This window comes from Halichoeres trimaculatus, unplaced genomic scaffold (genome assembly GCF_033239565.1).
Source record: "Halichoeres trimaculatus isolate MK-OKI-2021-1 unplaced genomic scaffold, fHalTri1.1 fHalTri1_scaffold_2, whole genome shotgun sequence".
Taxonomy (NCBI): domain Eukaryota; kingdom Metazoa; phylum Chordata; class Actinopteri; order Labriformes; family Labridae; genus Halichoeres; species Halichoeres trimaculatus.
The window spans coordinates 12,022,034-12,041,151 of record NW_027437180.1 but is presented as its reverse complement, the minus strand read 5'-3'; the positions used below and the strand labels follow the sequence as shown (position 1 = coordinate 12,041,151).

The window sequence follows — 19,118 nt, the reverse complement described above, 5'->3', positions numbered from 1 at the left end:
TCCTCCCTCACCTCCTGTCCACTTCCACACATATGGACTCTGGCATTCATATTGTAACAGCTCTGAAGGCTGAGAGCAGCAGGAGGGAGGGGCAGAGGTGTGTGTGCATGTGTGTGTGAGCTGGAGATGATGACTTTTATTCTGTGTTTCATTCTGTCTGTTTTAGTTGGTGTGATCACGGCTGACAGTTTGACCAGTAAACAAAAACACTAATGTTCCTGAATCAGCATCATCATTAGTGCCGCGTCCAGACAGATGTTCCGTTTTATTTTACTCAAGTTGTGCATAATTCTAGTCATAATGGAAACACTAGTAAGGCACAATTTTACTTAATGGAAAGCTCAGAAATATCGCTTTTATTTTGCAAAAACGTGTTATGGAATACAGCTATTAAGATAAAGATCTCTTTAACAAGAGTGACCCAAGACCTGTACTATGAAGTGGGATCTAACACGTCTGCGATATCAGTTACTCACACAGAATAAAGATCCCAGGGTTTCCAACTATTGATCAGTGCACGCTCCCATGAAAATGGTGGAGTTTGTAACATTAGATCAATCAAACGTGGAGCAACAGGAGAAACCCTGCAGAGCAGCCTACTTTACCCTGTAGGAGCAGACAGTTATTTTCCAAAAGTATGAAGAATTCAAACACATTATTCAGGACAAAAGCAATACTGCTGCTGGAGCAAAATCCAGGAAAACTAGCCGAAAATTGCTGACTGTTAATACGTAAATTCTCTTATACAATATTTATTCACTGGACTATTTAAAGAGCGCTCTGATCTCTCATTCAACTTTATTATGGCACAGACGTTTGGAGCAGAGCGCTTTCTCAGTCCTCTTTCTTTCGTTTATATGAGTCCAACTCTTTCTCTCCTAAGCGCTCCTTTCATGATCCACCCACTGATTCTACAGGATCTTCTAAGAATGGGCAGACCATTTTCCAAAAGACCCGATTGGTCAGGAGGTGGTGCTTTTATATCGTTAATGTCTGATTCAGAAATCGACCTGCTCAGGAGAAAGTAAATGTGTTTTATTAAAGACCCAGGGTGAAGCCTGAAGTTACCTCCATAAGAGAAAATCCAGCTCCGTAGTCCTGGCCTCTGGTCACAGTAGAAACAAAGAGCAGATTTCAGCCGTCAATTTATAGATCAGAACAGAACGATAAAAACAGCGTCCCTCTGACTGAATGTTGTGATTGTAATTAGCAAACAGGAAACCATCATTTCATACACAGATAACACACCTCCACATTATTATCCTCTCACTCTGCCGTTATTCAGAGCTGCATATTTTCTCACGCTGTTTGCAAACGTAAACGTTGATTGAGTCTGCTCAGACATGCACCTGTAGAACGACCATCAGCTCATTATCACATACACACTCACATGTCAAAACAAGCAGAACCTCTTCCACAAACACACAGGCCTGAGCATGCAGAGCTGGATGCAAACACACAAATATTCCCATTCGATTTGATCCGTTGTGACCAGATTGAGCCAGAATTTTAAACTCGGTCTCATGACTCTGTTGTTGTTGTGCCCACGGTCAGACCTCAGCCTCATTCATTGGCTCACTGTTCCAGTCTGAGAGGAATGGTATTTCTGCTGTACACCTCTCTGAGATTACGCTCAATCCTGTTTAGAATTCTGTTTTTTTCCTCCTCCACCTCCGTAAACAAAGTGCCGTCCTCCCCCAGTTCTGCCTCTCGTTCCTCCCCCTCCTCAAACCTCTGTTTGGCCTCCTGCCTCCTTTCTGCTCACTTTCTTTCCCCTTAACTCTTTTTTCCCCATTCTTCCTCCTGTTTTTCTCTTTCTCTGACTTTTTGTGCCCGGTAAGCACATGAGAATGTAGCTGTTAGCATTTAGCTGATCCTTAGAAACTGTGACGACTGAAAGCTTTTAATAAGGCCTGTGTGTGTGTACGTGTGGTGAGGATACAGAGGAAGGTGTTTTTGAGCTCTAGCCCTGCAGACCTCCAGAGTTCTCCTTGAGTTCAGAGTTGTTTTTGAGCTCTGCATCGTGTTAAAGAAGTGTTGATCTACGTGTTGAACACCAGTTTTTCAGAACACTGAAGCTTGGAGTTTGGACTCAGATATAAGACCTGATCTCACACTGGGCAGGGTCAGAGGGTTTTCACATGTAGATTTTTCTGGATGTATCCCCTCCCCCTGTAACCCTACCCCCCCAGTCTCTCCTCCTCTCCTTCCCTGGCTCCTCTCCTCTCCTCCCTCCTCCTTTCGCTCTCGTCGCGTCTCAGCAGTCTGGGCCCCTCAGAGCCTCATTGTTGGTCTCCACAGAAACCTTTGTTGGATTAGCCAAGCCTGGACTGCATTAGCAGCACAATGCTGAGCCTCCACTCCTCTTTCTCTGCCCCCTCCTCCCTCCTCTCCCTCCTCCGTCTCTCTCTGCTTTTTCCACTTCTCCTTTCTTTATTTGATGTTAAACTTCTCTCTGCTCTCCTGAGAAAATTTCAGACCTGAGCTTCAACCTAACTCTTCATTCAGAGGCTTCTCTTCCCTTCATTGTGTGTGTGTGTGTGTGTGTGTGTGTGTGTGTGTGTGTGTGTGTGTGTGTGTGTGTGTGTGTGTGTGTGTGTGTGTGTGTGTGTGTGTGTGTGTGTGTGTGTGTGTGTGTGTAGAGGGTGAAGCGTTTGAATCCCCCTCAGGAACTTGTCAGCACTGATCAAAATTCATAACTGGGATATTTCTCAGAGATGCAGACAATGGTGCTGCTCCAAGTCGGGATTGTTGTTTCCTCCAGACAGCCACAGCTCTGAGAAGGAGGTGTGTGTGTGTGTGTGTGTGTGTGTGTGTGTGTGTGTGTGTGTGTGTGTGTGTGTGTGTGTGTGTGTGTGTGTGTGTGTGTGGGGATGGTCTCAGTCTCAGACAGGGCCCACAGACGGTGGCTCATGGGAACAGAGGGGGGAGCAAGACAAAGAAACAAGTCAGCAAACTGTCAAAGATTGATCACACAGTGGTGCAAGAAATCAGGCCAACACACACACACGCAGACACACAGACACACACACACGACACTGTCCTTCACACTCACACTCAGTAAAAGTAAATATTGACGATCCAGAGGGGGCAGAGAAGAAGAATGTGTGCTCACAGCGCCTCTCACTCCCTCTCCGGTGAGGGATTTCAGGACTGAGACAAAGAATAGCAGTGTGTGTGTGTGTGTGTGTGTGTGTGTGTGTGTGTGTGTGTGTGTGTGTGTGTGTGTGTGTGTGTGTGTGTGTGTGTGTGTGTGTGTGTGTGAGGGGGGAGTATAACTTCCTCACTGAGAAGAGGAACAGTAGAGCAGTGAGAGTTTGTCAACACCTGTTCACCTCAACAACAGGTTGTCTGTTGTTACCGTGTGTGGCCTGTAGAGGGCACTGTTGGTACAGTGTCATTAGTGATTGTGGGAGTGTGTGTGCATATTAAAACCTTGGATAAACTGCTCACACACAAACAGAGGAACATTTGCCTCTGTGGTGTTTCAGGGTCAGGATGAGGCCTGTTATCACTGTGAAACACTCCTCCTGTCCACATTGCAGAGTGTGTGTGTCCATAGGAATGTGTGTGTGCCTTTATGTGCATGTGACAATATGTGTGTGAGCATGTGTGGGAGTGTGTGATTGTTCTGGGTCTCTATCAGCCCAGCTGATGTCCATCTGGGCCCAGGGGACAGAGAGGAGAAGCAGAGGGTCGGGCAGGGAGACAAAGCTGGAGGGGCGTGTGATGAGGGCGGAGGGCAGGGTCACAGGAGGTCAGGAGACCAGAGTCCCTTTCAGACCCCATCCCCCTTCCAGGCGTCGACGGGATCCTTCTTTTTCAGAGCTCTCAGGCTTCTTTTTTGTTCTTCAGTCTGAGCCGCTGAACTTCCTCCAACACTTCCTGTAGCGTGATGATCCTACCTGAGAGGACACAAAGAGAGGTGACATGTCAACACAACAGCTTCAGATCATTTCAATGCTGCTGAGATGGAGGCTTGTCTCTTTAGAGGTGTGTCTAAAGTAAAGGGCTTGTTTTTTTTAAAAATGTTTTTAGTGTTTGCTGGAACATAAAGCACAGAGTGGAGTTGCTAACAGTGTATTCAGGCCATAAGATACAAAAAGAGCAAACTGTGGGGAGCTGCTGAACTCAACAGGAACCTGGATGAGATTTATAAACCTGACCAGAGGGTGGAGCAGTTTGTCATTTGTCCCCAGTCTGATTCAGGGCAAGCCTGTGTGTGTGTGTGTGTGTGTGTGTGTGTGTGTGTGTGTGTGTGTGTGTGTGTGTGTGTGTGTGTGTGTGTGTGTGTGTGTGTGTGTTATCAGCTCATAACTGGGTCAATGCTAAAGTGTGTTGATGAGTCTCATGAAGCTAATCCAGAATCAGCTGTGACTCAGCTTCCGCTCCTCTGGTCCCCACTCTGTGATCCCCTTTGTGCTAACACAGCTAACACGCTAAGTGCTATTACCAGCTCCAGGTCAGCTGTGTGTGAGCAGTGGGTATTGTTGTGCTTTCTTTTTTTTGGATTTATGCTGTTCCTATGGTCCCTCTTTTGGAACTTTTCATTTTTTTCGATTTCCAGCTCAAAAAGATCCATATTTTTCTGACACTGGTGTTTCAGTAAATCCATATCCCAGCTTGTTGAAAAAGCTGCTGTCTCTTTAAGGTTGTGTCATAGTAGTTAGCCAAGTGTCTGTGTGGTGGCATCAGTTTCGTGAAGTGAGCTGTCGTTGATATTTCCACGATGGCAACCTCCGTCCTAAGGCTCCAGTAACCAGTAGGTGGCAGCACTGAGGGTAATGTTTGTTGGTTTTAAAGCAGTGGGTCTTATGCTGCGTTCCCTTTCTACTGGGAACTGGGAAGTCGGGAGTGGGAATGACGTCATGTTTGAGTTAAAAGTGTTTCAGTTGCGATGTCAGCAAAAACTTGCCATAACGGCAGTATTTCTGTATACATGGAATAATACTATTTTTAAGGCTCGGAAATTCAGATTTCCAATTACAATTTGAACTGGTCAGGCTTTGGAAGCCATTATCCTCCCTCAAGACAAGCTGTGACCCAAGTGTTCAACTTCTCTAACATTAGTTATATCCGCTGTCCTCTGATGTTAAAGTAGTCTTCAAATGAGCCCAACAGGTCCATTTTTTAAAGAAAGGTATTTTGTTTCAAAAACAGGCTTTATGCTTTCATGTGCCAACACCTCTCTGCTCACCCTAACCCTTTGTCCTAAATGTGAGAAAACCTGTATCCAATGTAGTTTGTGTGGAGTGCGAAGAGCATTATCCTCACCCACTGTAGAGGCCTATGAATAAACAAGACTCCGCTATAAAACTTCCTTCAAAATAAAAGCACAGGTAATTTTCAAACAAAGGCCCACGACCCACTGAAAACGGGTCAGTGACCCACTTGAGCTGTTTAAAAGAGCAATGAACACACTCATGTTTGAGCGCCTGGTCTCTGCTTGTGACCAGGTGTTGAGCTTATGTCAGACACCATCACAGCTCTCTGCTGTTTGCCTCCGCTTTGTTTACTCTCCTCCCCTTCACACTGTCTGTGTGGTTTCTTTCACACACACACACACACACACACACACACACACACACACACACACACACACACACACACACACACACACACACACACACACACACACACACACACTGATCCCACTCAGCCAGAGGTTTTTGTCAATAAGAGACACTCAGTAGCTTCACTACAGCTTCCAGACCTCTCCCAGTGTGTGTGTGTGTGTGTGTGTGTGTGTGTGTGTGTGTGTGTGTGTGTGTGTGTGTGTGTGTGTGTTTGTGTGTGTGTTTGTGTGTGTGTTTCACTGCCTCAGTTTGACCCGGCTGTTCGGCTGTGGTTACATGTTCAGATATCAGCTGGTTGCTTCATGATCACATGATCACTATTTTTGAACCAGGGCTGTTTTTAGTGTCTCTCTGGTAACTTTGACGTGACATGTTGCTACAGAAACTTCATGTTTCAGATTTAGATTCAGACTAAAACGACTTGATTAATCCCTGAAGAGCAGTTCAGTTTGCAGTTCACACTGCCTCATTAAAACAACATAAATAGAGAATAAAAAAACAATTGCAAAGCACACACAGCTGCATACAGATATCCATGTTCACATCCTCCTGTCAGTGCCAACAGATCAGTTATTAACGCAATAAATGAAATAAAAAGAATGTCAAGAATGCATTTAGTAAGACACTTCAAATGAGCATAAACACAAATCAGTTTTAGTTTACTGCTCAGCATTTAGCAGCCTGATGAGTTTGAGTATCTGTTTGTTTTCCTTGGTGGTGTATGATTGCACCACCTAGAGGGCACTAGAGGAAAGTCAGAGGAGAGAACGTGACCAGGCTGATCAATTATTCTGGACCACACGTTCCTCCCACAGGGGACTCAAGTCCATCAGCTGGACCCCAGTGATCTTGGAGCAGGCTTTTATTGTCTGGTTCAGTACTTAACAGACAAACCATCAAATCAGCAAGTAGGAGTAAGTAGGAGTCAACTATTTTTATCTCTTCACCATGAATAGTACTGGCCTCAGGTGAAGACCCCTGGCCAGTCTTTCTCGAGTCAATGACTAGTTCTTTGGTTTTTTGGACATTGAGGTCAAGGAAGTTGTCATCACACGTTTAAAAAATATTGATAAAGTATCCCCACGGCCTGACTCAGAACCCTGAAGAAGAGACAGCAGAGCCACATTGTCTGAGAGCTTAACCAGAGAGCTGCCCTGTTGGTTAGACCTCCAGCTGTCTGTGTACAAGATAGAAAGATTTACACTTATGAATCATTTCAAAGCCATCTCTGATGTATCATGAAGTGGTTAAAACATCCAAGAATCAGAACTTTATTCAGGCTCTGAGATGAATTTATTAAGCATGGTAGCCCTGATTTCTCCAAAGACTGCTACCTCACAGGACACAGGAGCTGCTGCTCTCCTTTGGTGTTGGTGTGTCAAACTGCTGCAAAGACTTTTCTGGAAGGTCTGCCTCACCACACCTTTATAGCTACACTCTGAATTCTGTAACAGATGTCTCAAAGCGCCATCATTCCTCTCCGTACGCTGCACTGCAGACGACTGAAATAGTGACACAAAGGGTTTGAGTGTTCTGATTATGATGACGATGATGCTGATGCTGACACGTCAGGTAATTCCCAGTGAGCAGCTCTGTGACGTCCATCTCTGAGCTCACTGAGTAGATGGAAACTCTGTGGATTAGCTCTTCTAAAAACACACACACGCACAGCAGGGTGTGGTTAGTTACACACACACACACACACACACACACACACACACTCCGTTAGCTGAGCAGTGAGGAGATGACTGTCAGATAAGGAGACAAAGGACAAAGAGAAGCTGGATGACAGAAATCAGAAATACAGTTTTGCAGGTTGATATGTTTTTGTGACGTTCTTCGCTGAGATTTCTGAAAATGACCGTCGTTTGTTTTCCACAGTGAGTGTTTTTAAACTCCGCCTCCAGGGACAGTGTTCGATGAGATGTCGGTGTAAAACACACACTGAAGAGTCTGTTGTCTTTTTCACAGGGTACCCACCGTCCCTGTGAAGAACCTGAATGGATCAAGCCCCGTCCACCCCGCCCTCGCTGGTAAGATCACACACTGACACAGATATGAAACTTTACACTTCACTCAGTCTCAGACTCTTTGATAAGACTTGAAGAGGACTTTAGAAGTGGGGGTTCACAAACTGTCTTGAGATAACCTTTGTTCTGATTTGTTGATATAAATAGAGATTTGATTGGTTATTGAATTCATGGCATTCATCAGATTGAATCACATTGATTTTGTTTCTACTGGGACTCTCCTTTTCTCTCCTGTTGCTGTTATGTATTGACTGTTCCTGTGTGAAGCACTGTGGGCTGTGTGTTTGAGCTTGTAAAGGTGCTAAGTACATATCATTAGTTTGAGTTTCAGGTCAGAGCTGATGTTTGACTTGTGGTGTGTTTCAGGTATCACCGGTATCCTGATGAGTGCCGCTGCTCTGCCTGTGTGTCTGACCCGACCTCCTAAACTCGTGCTCCACCCTCCGCCCGTCAGCAAGAGCGACATCAAACCTGTGCCAGGCTTCAGCCACTGCTGCAGGAAGACCACCAAGAAGCAGGCCCGCAAGGGTGAGCAACGCAGAACCGAACCATGTGATCCTGAAATGTTTTAAAACCACGAGCCAGAGAGTCTGTGTTTAACTCAGCTGACCCATGAGACTTTAAAGATCCATAAATGTGTGATCTGTGTTCAGCAGCGAGCTGTCTCTGATCCTGCTCCAAACACACGTCCAGTATAACAAAGAGAAGCTCTCAGATGTGCTGGAGCCTGACAGTAGAAGGATGTTTTCTGTCTGGGTTTGGGTTTATTCAGGCCTAACAGGCATCCAGATGTAGGATCAGCTCAGGTTAAAATCAGAACTCTGATTTCCTCCTTTGTGTAACGATTAGAAACAGCTGACAGCATCTGACCTCTGACTGGTGATGGCCTGTGAAAGCTAGATAGAAATTCTTTATTCAGAAATTTCTTTCTTTTTTTTTCAAATTTAATTCTTCATGTGATTCTTTGTTTATAAGCTGGGCTGGGAAAAGGTTACCACTTTTCTCCAACAATTGGCAAAATGTTTTTCTTTGTGCGTCTTTTGGAAAATATGGCTCCTGATATAGTCTGTAGACATTATCATCATTATTCAACTTTTTCTCATGTTCTGGTGTTAAAAAGCAAACAAAAAATCAGAAACATCGAAGAATCACAACTTAAAGCTTTGTTTCCACCAAGCAGTTCGGTTTGGTTCGGTTCGTCTTGATACGACGAGCATTTTTATGGCGTTTCGACTAACTAATCCCGGGACAGACCCCAAAATAACCAAGACGAACCATCCCACTTTCTGGACTTTTCCTTTGGGGTGTCAGACTAAACCAATCCAATCCTAAAACGTGGAGAAGGTGTAGAAACGTCACTTCCTGTGTGACAGTGGCTGCTGTCCCGTAGTTCCTCCTTGTTTACTTTCGCGTTTTCTTCTACATTGGATTTATTGGGGGGGGAACACTGTGTCGCGCTGCTAAAATGTTGTGCTGTTATGTAACCCACGAGGCTGTCAGGATCCAGCAAACACACCACCACGAGGGGGCACAGCTGGCTGTGGAAACGCAAACAAGACCAGACTTAACCGATCCAATACGTACCAAACTGTACTGATCTAAACCAGACTGCTTGGTGGAAACGGGGCTTAAAATCAAATGGGTACCCCAAAATCATTAAAGAATCAAATTAGGAGTAAAGCATATCGTCCCAGCCACAAAACGGTTTGACCTGTAGATCATATGTTTGTGTCTGTAAATCTTCAAGTGTGTAATTTTGTCCTTCATCACTTCCTGGGTGAAACTATCAGTGTTTTCAGCACTAGCTGACCTTATAACATGTGTCCTCTCCTGTCCTGTCCTGTCCTGTCCTGTCCTGTCCTGTCCTGTCCTGTCCTGTCTGTAGGTAAGACTCCAGAGGAGGTGGTGAAGAAGTACCTGCAGAAAGTAAAAAGTCCACCTGAGGAGGTATGAGCTTGGTTTCAACATTTTCAATGTTTACTTGAGAAAAGCAAACGTCAGCTAGCTTCGCTGCTTTTAGCTTTAGCATTTCAACCCATTTTCAGCATGAAAAAAGAACTTTTCTAGTTTAATTTGATGTCTTCACCCTCTTTTATTTAAAGTCAAGACCTTACCCTCTCAGTCTGCTTTCACAGATGAAGCTTTTTAATGACTGTAACAAATGAAAACAGCTTGGTGCCAGAGTTCACCCCCAATATCTCCAATCAGGTTGCTTTAAACTGATATTAGCAGGATAAAGCCATTGATGTAGCACTTATTGCCCTCCTCAGGATTGTACCATCTGCATGGAGCCACTGGGGGGTCCGTCTGGGTACAAGGGTCCAGGTGTTGGGCCTGTGTCGAGGGCGGAGTCTGTGGGGCGACTAGCACAGTGTGGACACCAGTACCACTTCCAGTGTCTGGTAGCCATGTACAACAACGGCAACAAGGACGGCAGGTAAGCTAACGTCAGAGCCTCACCTTCACACTGTCGCTCTGCACAGAGTCTAATACACACATCTCCTCAGTCTCCAGTGTCCCACCTGTAAAACCATCTACGGCGTGAAGACGGGCAACCAGCCGGCGGGGAAGATGGAGTACCACATCATCCCTCACTCTCTGCCCGGGCATCCTGACTGCAAGACCGTACGCATCATCTACAACATCCCACCAGGCATTCAGGTACGCCACCGTGGCTGCTGGTCATACGGCTTGGTCTGCACAGGTTGAGTCTCTCCAGAGGTCTACAGGTTTAAGTCCTGTTCACATGCTTCACATAAACAAAGAATATTTGAAAATCATTGCCCACCCCTAGCCTTGATAAGCAGCTACACTTTGGAAAAAAAAACCAAAACCCAGGGCCATGTTTATTTCTGTAAACACTGTTCAGTCTGTGATGTCAGTAAATGATGAACTGAGCATTGGCATCACTTCAAGTGAGCTGTTCACAGCCCAGTCCATAGACAGACCACATTTAAAAATTTAAAGTGAACAACCAAACAGAAATTCAGATTTGAGCAACAAATCAGAACTGAACATCAAGGCCTGCAGCGTGAACGTAGCCTAAGAAAGAAAAAAACTTTCTAGGAGTGGTTCTTAAACCTTTCTCTTTCTGTCCTCTCAGGGACCAGAGCACCCCAACCCCGGGAAGCCCTTCACTGCCAGAGGCTTCCCGCGACACTGCTACCTCCCCGACAGCGAGAAAGGACGCAAGGTAACACCGCTCACTGCACGGTCACAGACTGCTGCAAACACACAGCCCAGATCATGTTCATGCTTTAAACCTGATGGATAGTTAGTCTGCTGCTGATCATCAAAAATGGTCCTGACTCTTTCTACTCGTCTGCAGGTACTGAGACTGCTCCTGGTAGCATGGGACCGCAGATTGATCTTCTCGGTCGGTACTTCGAGCACTACAGGCGAGTCTGACACCGTCATCTGGAACGAGGTACGCTCTCTAAAAGCAGCATGAGAAGAGGGAGGGATGAGACTGAGCTGTGTCACTCACTTTGATGCTTTGCTCTATATTTAAGGTTCACCATAAAACAGAGTTTGGCTCCAACCTGACGGGACACGGCTTCCCTGACCCCGGACACCTGGACAACGTGCTGGAGGAGCTTCGTGCTCAGGGCATCACAGAGGACGACGCACTGATGGAGAAGTGAGGAGAAGAGCAGGGAGAGAGGAGAAGAATAGAAATGAAACAAGGAGGATTTAAAGACGACGGGAGACAAGGGGGAAAAGAGGAGGTCCTGGACTCAGTCAGTCAGGCTCCCCCTGTCAGCACTTAAAAATAAACAAAAAACAGGACGCAGGGGGACTTCTGAACGGAGAGGAGAGATTCTGTCCTGCAGAGGTCACCACGTTCAAGATGGAGTCACTGCGGGGTCCGTCTGGACTTCAGGAGTCAGGGGGAGTTTGAGGAAGCTGCAGCACACACAGGAAAGCTCCACAGACAGGAGGAGGAGGAGGAGTAGCTCAAGGTTTCAGCCTCAGTAGCTAGGTACTAAACATACAGATGTGAGAATGAACAGGTACTAACACTGAAAAGATAAACAAGTTAACTTTACTGAGAGAGGAAAACTAGATGGATCATGATAGAGCAGTTCAGAGGAAACAGTATGACAGGATGGAGTCTGAGAGAGGGGGAGGGGACAGGAGGAGAGAAATGACCACTGATGGAGAAGAAAGAAGGAAAGATGGAGTCTGGATGTAGTTTAGGACAGCAGTAGAGTTTAGCTAACTTGTTGAGTCTGTTAGTTTTAACAAAGAGCGTGACGGGGAGGGTTTGAACCACCTGCCTGTCTGTGGCAGGACTGTGGTGCTGTTGCTCCCTCTTGTGGTGACACTGATGAACTACACTTTGCCTGAAAGATGCTGGAACAACTGCAAACGTTTGAGTTACAAACCTGTGTTAGAGTTTCTATCATTGTTACTTTGATCATTCCATAACTGACCTCCTGCTTTTCACTCCAACATGCTTCTCTCAACTACCTGTGAGTCTGTGTGTGTATGTGTGTGTGTCTGTGAGACTGTGTGTGTGTTTTAGGACAGATCCTGACAGTGTTTGTTTTCAGCGGTGATACTGAAGAGGTTAAACTCTGTCTGCAGGGAGACTTTAAACTGAGGAGGTTGTGATCTGAGCTGCTCAGACTAGGCGCTGTGTACAGAGGATGGAGAGGTGAAACTAAAACTGCTCAGAGTAAAAACGTCAGACGTGTTTTATTTCCATGAAGCTGTGATGAAAACAACGTCCGACACTTTAAAAACCAGAGTCTGTTTTGAAAATGATCCATTAAGACCCTGTAATCCTGAGCTTCCCCTGATTGGTTCGTCTGTTAGAAAACAGGAAGTGTAGGTTTGGTCATGGATGAAGACATCATCTCCCTCAGTGCACACTGTCCAGTCTGAGTCAGGTCTGTAAATGACCCTTCACCAGGATGTTTTAACACTTGTGAGTGTGTGTGAGAAACTAAGTATACTACGGTACACTCCCAGGGTATGCTTTTATTTTGGTACTCTGCGGCGTCCCATCATCCTCTGCTCTGATGATGATGGTTCTCCCTGTATGCTAGCCTTTTAATGCTCATTTTTAATATTAGAGGTACACTTTCTTTTTTATAGCATTTCTTTATTTTAGAGTAAATCTCTGTTTTTATTTTGTACATCTATGTTACGATGCTTTGTTTATGTGCTCCTCTTTGTTTACAGAGACAGTATTGTTAAATACACTCTTTTTTTCATGGTGTACAGACATGAAGCTGATTTGTGTCTTTTCTTTGGAAAAGGAATCTGATGGTAAACTTTTATCTGAGTGAGAACTGTAATGAAATTTATCAGCAAGTTTAAAATCCATGTACATGTTTTTCTGTGACGTAAAGATTCATTTTCTGCCTGTTGTCAGTTCCAAGTCGACGCTCTGACTCAGGATTCAGGATCCTGGTTTGGTTCGTCTCATTTACTGCACACGAAAGGGGGGAGTTTTTAGTTTGCATTTGATACACAGTGGAAATATGGAAGCCCCAAAAAATCATGATTAAAAAAGATAACATTATCTCGGTTATCTTGAGGTAACCTGGACTAATTTAACTTATCTTGGGAAAAAAACTCTAGTTTCCCCAAAATAGTTTGATAGCAATCTAACGATCAGGTCAGTGGGTCAATTGTTGTCGCTAACCAGAAGGTGGCGTACCAAGCAGCCTTTCTGTTGCTGATGATTGAGGTAAGGGAAGTCCAGTTTTGTGTTTCTTCTCATAAAGCAGCAAAAGCACAAAGAAATAGGCTTCAAACACGTCATCTTGTTTTCTTAAGAAAATGACTGCATGAACCAAGGAAAACTGAGATGATGAAATGTTTCTAATCATGACCTTTAAAGGCTTCCATAGATTGGCCACTCAAAAGAGGGTTGTTTGAAAATTCTGAAGAATGTGATTAAATTCTGTCTGAATTATGAGCAAAAGTTGAATTCTGACTGAAGTAGAGAAAAACAAGAAAAATACATGTTAAATAATGGACATTAAATCTTTGCAGTCAGATGTTAATAAAAATCTTCCTCCCCAAGTTTACATTTTCACACTCAGCAGCAGAGGTGTCAGAGATCAAAGCTGTGTTCAGTGAAAAGAAAGATTTAGAATCACATTTTCTTTGGTGGTGTTTTCTCGCTCTGTGTGGCCCAAACTTGGCATAGCAGTGAGAAAGATGTAGTACGATCAGTGAGTCACACTTTGATTGTCGTCTTTGAATGAGAACGTGAATTAAAGGGTTAACTTAGTCTCATCACTTTCTTCTCTCTGTCGTATTTTCTGGATCTGTCTCTGATTTTGTTCCTTTGAGGTTTGAACCATGATCGTGGACCTCAGGTGTCTTAAAAAGAGTCTGATTTAAAGGATGATCTGTGTTTTTTAAAGTCTGCAGCTGTCATGTAGCAAACAGCTCTGACTACACTTCTGTTCAGATGCTTTTTCATCCTCAGCAGCAGCTCTCATCCCTTCTGAAGGCAATATCCTCTCAAAGTGTCTGTCAGTGGAGCCCTGTGAGCCTGTCTTCTGTTTTTGGGGAGGGTGAGGGGTGGGACGGGACACAGGTGATCACAGGTGCTGGTACGGAAGAGAAAGCTGCAAACCACATGATAAAAACAGAGTGTAAATACTGCAGAAACAACTGCTGGAGAATGAGTGATTAATACAAGAAAAAAAATAAAGAATTAGTAAAAAGAACTGTCTGCTTTGTTTTTATTTTTACAACATGAATTTGATATAGAAAATGTTTATTTTAATTTCTGTTTTTACTGAATATAAATTGATTATTTTTGTTAACTCTGTTGGTAGACCTCTTAATCCTAATCTTAAACAGATAATGCCTAAATGTTGCTCACATGAGTCCAGCTCCATGAGAAGGTGTTTTGTCTCATTGTTGTGACTATATCCAAGGAGGAAAACATCGTTTTATTTCATGTCGACTTTAAGGGACTTATTTTTTGTCTTGGTAAATGAAGTTATAATTGGTATAGGATAGCAGCTGAAATTAATGTTGGAGTTCTGGTGGAGGATGAAAGGTAATGGAAGATATCATCCAATTGAATTGAATTGAATTTATTTATTTAATAGGGACGATGCAGTTTAACATAGTTCCATCACTAAGTATGAATCTGATGTGCTGCACAGAGAGTTTATAGCAAATGCTAATTTCCAACTCTTGTCCCTAGTTGGGCCTTTACAAGTCATAAAATGTACAATATTTAACAGCATAAAATAATTTTAAAAAGTTTACAAAACAACAATAAAATACATGTTCACATCAGAACAAGTAATTTTACAACCCAGTTCAAAATGAATAAATACAAAAAAAAAATTATGGCAAACTAAGAATGATCACAGTTCTGATTTGCTTTTAGCCAACACTTGACCTTTGTAGAGAAGAGTTTTAAGTCTGTGATTAATTTGATTTCGGTTGGTAATGAATTCCAGAGTTTCGAGCCTTTAAAAGAAAAGCTGACTGTCCAAATGTTGACTTACATTTTTATATGCTACAGTTTCCATTCACCTTGCTTCTTGTAACTCTGCTGCTGTTCTGCCTTTGGATAAATTTGGATAAGGGTTCAGGGGCAAGATCATTTATACATTTGAAAACTAATTTAAGGAATGAAAACTGCATGAAGCTTTCCAAGCTCAATAGATTGTATTTTCTCAAAATGTGGCAGTGGTGCCATTGGATAGGTTTTTTGTCCATTACTTTGAGGGTTTTATTACATAAGGATGACAGACTTTTGATTGTTGAGGGTGAACCCTGAGCCCAAACTGTCATGCAGTATGAGAAGTGAGAAAAGATCATAGAGTGCATGAATATCTGAGCTGCCTGAATTGGTATGTACTGCCTTATTAATTTGAAACAGTTTAAATTGCTTTTTACTGATTTAGCTATTTTCTTCACGTGTTTATCAAACCTGAGCTGTGGATCTAAAGTAACTCCCAAGAATTTGAAATCAATGGTTATAACAGCCACGGTCTTACAGGTAAGAGGTACGCGCTGCCTGTGACGTACATGCTTTGCATGGGGAAAAAGGAATGTTCCCTGACCGGGAATCGAACCCGGGCCGCGGCGGTGAGAGCGCCGAATCCTAACCACTAGACCACCAGGGACAACTGAAGACGCCTGGTAAAATTTCCATTTTTAAAACTGCTAACTTCCAGGTTGCTCAAATATAATAATGATTGAGATAGCGGTGTCAAAATATCATAGCTATAAAAGGTTGCGGATAAAGCTCCAAATTACTTTGTAGAGTTGTCCATTTTATTTTAATGTCAAACCTAGTGTACCACTCTGCATGGCATAATGTTTGTGTTGTCGGCCTCAACTTTTTGCCACAACTTGGTTTGTAGGGATCCTTTCTGATTAATCGCCTGATGTCTATGTGAAATTATGATAATAGGCTTTCTGCTGTTTGGAGTTGGCAGTTTCCGGATTTATTGCAAATTTCGGAAGATGAAGGTAGCACTTTTAGCAACGACAAGCTACCCGTCGGAGAGAGGGAATGTGCAGGGCTGTAAACAGCGAGACTCACGCTATATGCGAACTTCATCGCAGGCAGGGTGTGTTTCCTACTTCAGTCAAACAAACTTCGAACTCCGTGGTCAAATCAGCCGCAATTAATTTTCGAGTATGCGAGTAGTCTCAGCACAATGGTAAATATTGAGAGACAGCATACTTACTTCCAGAGGAAGACTTCACCCATGCTCAATATCAAAGATTTTTACACCATGAGTAATTCCAAAATAAAAGTCCCATATTTGTACTAGGAGATTTCTGTTTTACCATGTTTGAGCTACTTTAAAAATTGTTTGATGAATAATTCCTGGCTACAGGTGGTATATTTGACCTCTACTCATCAAAGACTTCACCTTTGCTGATTATCAAAGATTTTTACTCTACCAATTCAAATAAATCCCAAATTTAAGTCTCATATTTGTACTTGGAGATTTTTCATTTTACCATGTTTGAGCTACTGTAAAAACACTTTTAGGAATAGAATCTGGCTAAGAGTGGGGTATTTCACCTCTAATCATCTGAGACTTCACCTTTGCTGAATATCAAAGATTTTTACTGTACCAATTACGAAAAATTACAAAACAAAAGTCCTATATTTGTATCAGGAGATTGCTTATTTCACCATGTTTGAGCTACTGTAAAGGCAGTTTGAAGAATAACTCCTGGCTACATGTGGTATATTAGAATGACAGAATCTGAATGACCCAAAAAAATTTTAAATTTTTTTTTTAAACACTTCTCAGCGCAACGTGGTATCAGACTGCGCTGAGTATTAACTCTTCAGTCAAGTGTTACTTTGACTCCCTGTATAAGGACCATATGTACACTTGCTCAACATTAAAATGAACTTTGTCAATGTTGGATTGACCCTGCTGATTTTACTGTGAACTGTTCATTGAGAAAATAACAATCATTGCAACCGTGAGTGAGGAGGCAACACCACATATGCACCTTGTGTTTTAGAAGTATTGCATTGACGAGGTCCCTTAACATTTCATCATATGGAATTGTTAAAGACAAAAAGACAAATGATCTACCCAACAATTTAGTCTTTCTTGGGGTGATTATTACACATGAATGTGTCAACACTCAGTTTGTGTTAAATTAATTGTGTCAAATTTAACATTTTGTAAGTCTTCATTTGACACCTTTTCATAGGTTCCCATATACACACAGGCAGTGTTCATTTTTACTCTGATGAAGTTAAATTTGCCTCTTCAAATGTGCAGCATGACAGGAATAAATTCTAAAGAAAAACTGTTTAGAGTAGTTTTTAAATCAGCACTTTGTGTTAAATACATTTAACACTTGTGAAGAGTAAAGCAATGTAAATAGCACCTGAAGTGTTAACTCTCTTATAGTGTAAAAAGTTACTGACATTTTTTTTTTTTTTTTTTGTAATTTGGTATCAGACAGTGAATCAAATATTAAAATGACATTATTCAGCTTCATTAAAGTGTTATTGAATTAATGGATAAAAACACTTGATGTAATATGAAAAGAGTGACTGATAGCATTGAAGAAATGACTGAACAGACCTGGGTTGTCAGAGCTGTTGTTGACTCTGTGGATGGACGGAGGTGTGCTTCTCTTTTCATTTGCTGGTGAAATGAGCTGATTTCAAACTCACCAGCAGAGGGCTCCTGAGTACTCAGAGAAAATCTGAGCTGTTCAGACCTTATTTAACCTGGTGATAAGTTTAGTTCCCTTCTAACACATCCTGTCATCAGTGGGTTTATTCAGATGAGAGGGGGGAAGTCACATGTTGCTGATCAAGCCAAAGCACAAGACACGTTATCAATCAACACATTTTACACACAAGACTGCACAGTATGCTTCATAGCCCTGACACATTAAAGTCCGACCCTCAAAGAAAAGAGACTCTTGAAACCAAAATGAAAGAAGTTTTGCTTTTAACACAAGCAACCAGGAAGACCAGCTGATTGAACAATATAAAGATCACAGTTTCTCCAAACTTTCGTTATATAGTGGGAACAGTGATTGTAGTCTGTGTTTTCATTGTTGAACTTGAATGCAGCCTCTTGAAAGCCCCTCCCCTTTGATTAGCTTAACCCTATATTAAGCACCTGTGGCATCATGGTGGCCTTGTATACAAGGAAGGATTCAAGAAGTAGTTAAAAAGGTTGAGCAATTGTCATATGCACAGGGCTTTCAGTTTTCTGTGGACAAAACAAGTACTTTGATCTTCACCAGAAAGAAGTTAACAGAAGCAGTTGATGTAAAGATGTATGGTAAGAAACAAGAGCAGGTAAATACCTTTCGTTTTCCTGGTCTTTTATTTGATTCTAAGTTAACCTGAAATTATCATATCAATAAAGTAGAAAAAAAGTGTAAAATGGTATTAAATGTTATGAGATGTCTGGCAGGAACTAAATGGGGAGCAAGTCGATGTGGTTTAAAGAACATTTATATTTCCCTAATTAGATCAGTGATTGATTATGGATGTATTGTGTAGGGTTCAGCATCCAAATCACTGCTTAAAAAGTTAGAGGGGTTTAAAATCAGGCGATGATATAATGTTGTGGGGCAATTAAGACATCTCCAGTTGCTGTAGTTCAAGTGAAAATGGGTGAGCCACCACTGAATTTAATATTCAAGCAGCTAATGTTGAATGGAAATGGGATTATATAGGACAATCTTAACAGATGGTTGAAAGGAACCAAAGAATGGTAGTCCTGGATTTGCTTTTTTTATACCTTGTCTTACTGTAAATGTTAAGAAGCAGACATCTGATCATTTATCAGTATATACAGTTGAGATGCTGGCTAATGCAATGGCACTGCAGTGGGGAGAACATAATACACTTAAAAGGATAATTATATGCTCAGACTCATTATCAGCCCTTGAATCACTTCAGTTCATGTCATCTCACTGCAGACCAGATATTCTCTATGAAACCCATGAAACATTATTCAGACTATACCAGCAAGAGGCATCAGTCAGATTAATGTGGGTGCCAGCGCATAGA

General features: G+C 42.6%; 1 protein-coding gene and 1 non-coding gene across 3 annotated transcripts in view; one reads left to right on the top strand and one right to left on the bottom strand.

The window, feature by feature from the left end:
- Nucleotides 1-11,543, top strand: part of LOC141804896 (E3 ubiquitin-protein ligase DTX4-like) — a 32,790-nt gene extending 21,247 nt beyond the window's left edge. For both annotated transcript variants that reach the window (XM_074689573.1, XM_074689562.1), the window contains exons 5-12: nucleotides 7,548-7,609; nucleotides 7,973-8,134; nucleotides 9,492-9,553; nucleotides 9,877-10,043; nucleotides 10,114-10,267; nucleotides 10,710-10,799; nucleotides 10,935-11,033; nucleotides 11,119-11,543. In XM_074689573.1, coding sequence (XP_074545674.1) covers nucleotides 7,548-7,609; nucleotides 7,973-8,134; nucleotides 9,492-9,553; nucleotides 9,877-10,043; nucleotides 10,114-10,267; nucleotides 10,710-10,799; nucleotides 10,935-11,033; nucleotides 11,119-11,250 — 928 coding nt within the window. In that variant the 3' untranslated portion in view covers nucleotides 11,251-11,543. The remainder of the gene's footprint in view (nucleotides 1-7,547; nucleotides 7,610-7,972; nucleotides 8,135-9,491; nucleotides 9,554-9,876; nucleotides 10,044-10,113; nucleotides 10,268-10,709; nucleotides 10,800-10,934; nucleotides 11,034-11,118) is intronic.
- A 4,108-nt stretch (nucleotides 11,544-15,651) lies between these two features.
- trnae-cuc (transfer RNA glutamic acid (anticodon CUC)) lies at nucleotides 15,652-15,723 on the bottom strand. Its single transcript has one exon. It is a non-coding gene; the product is annotated as a tRNA-Glu (tRNA).
- Between the last annotated feature and the right edge of the window lie 3,395 nt (nucleotides 15,724-19,118).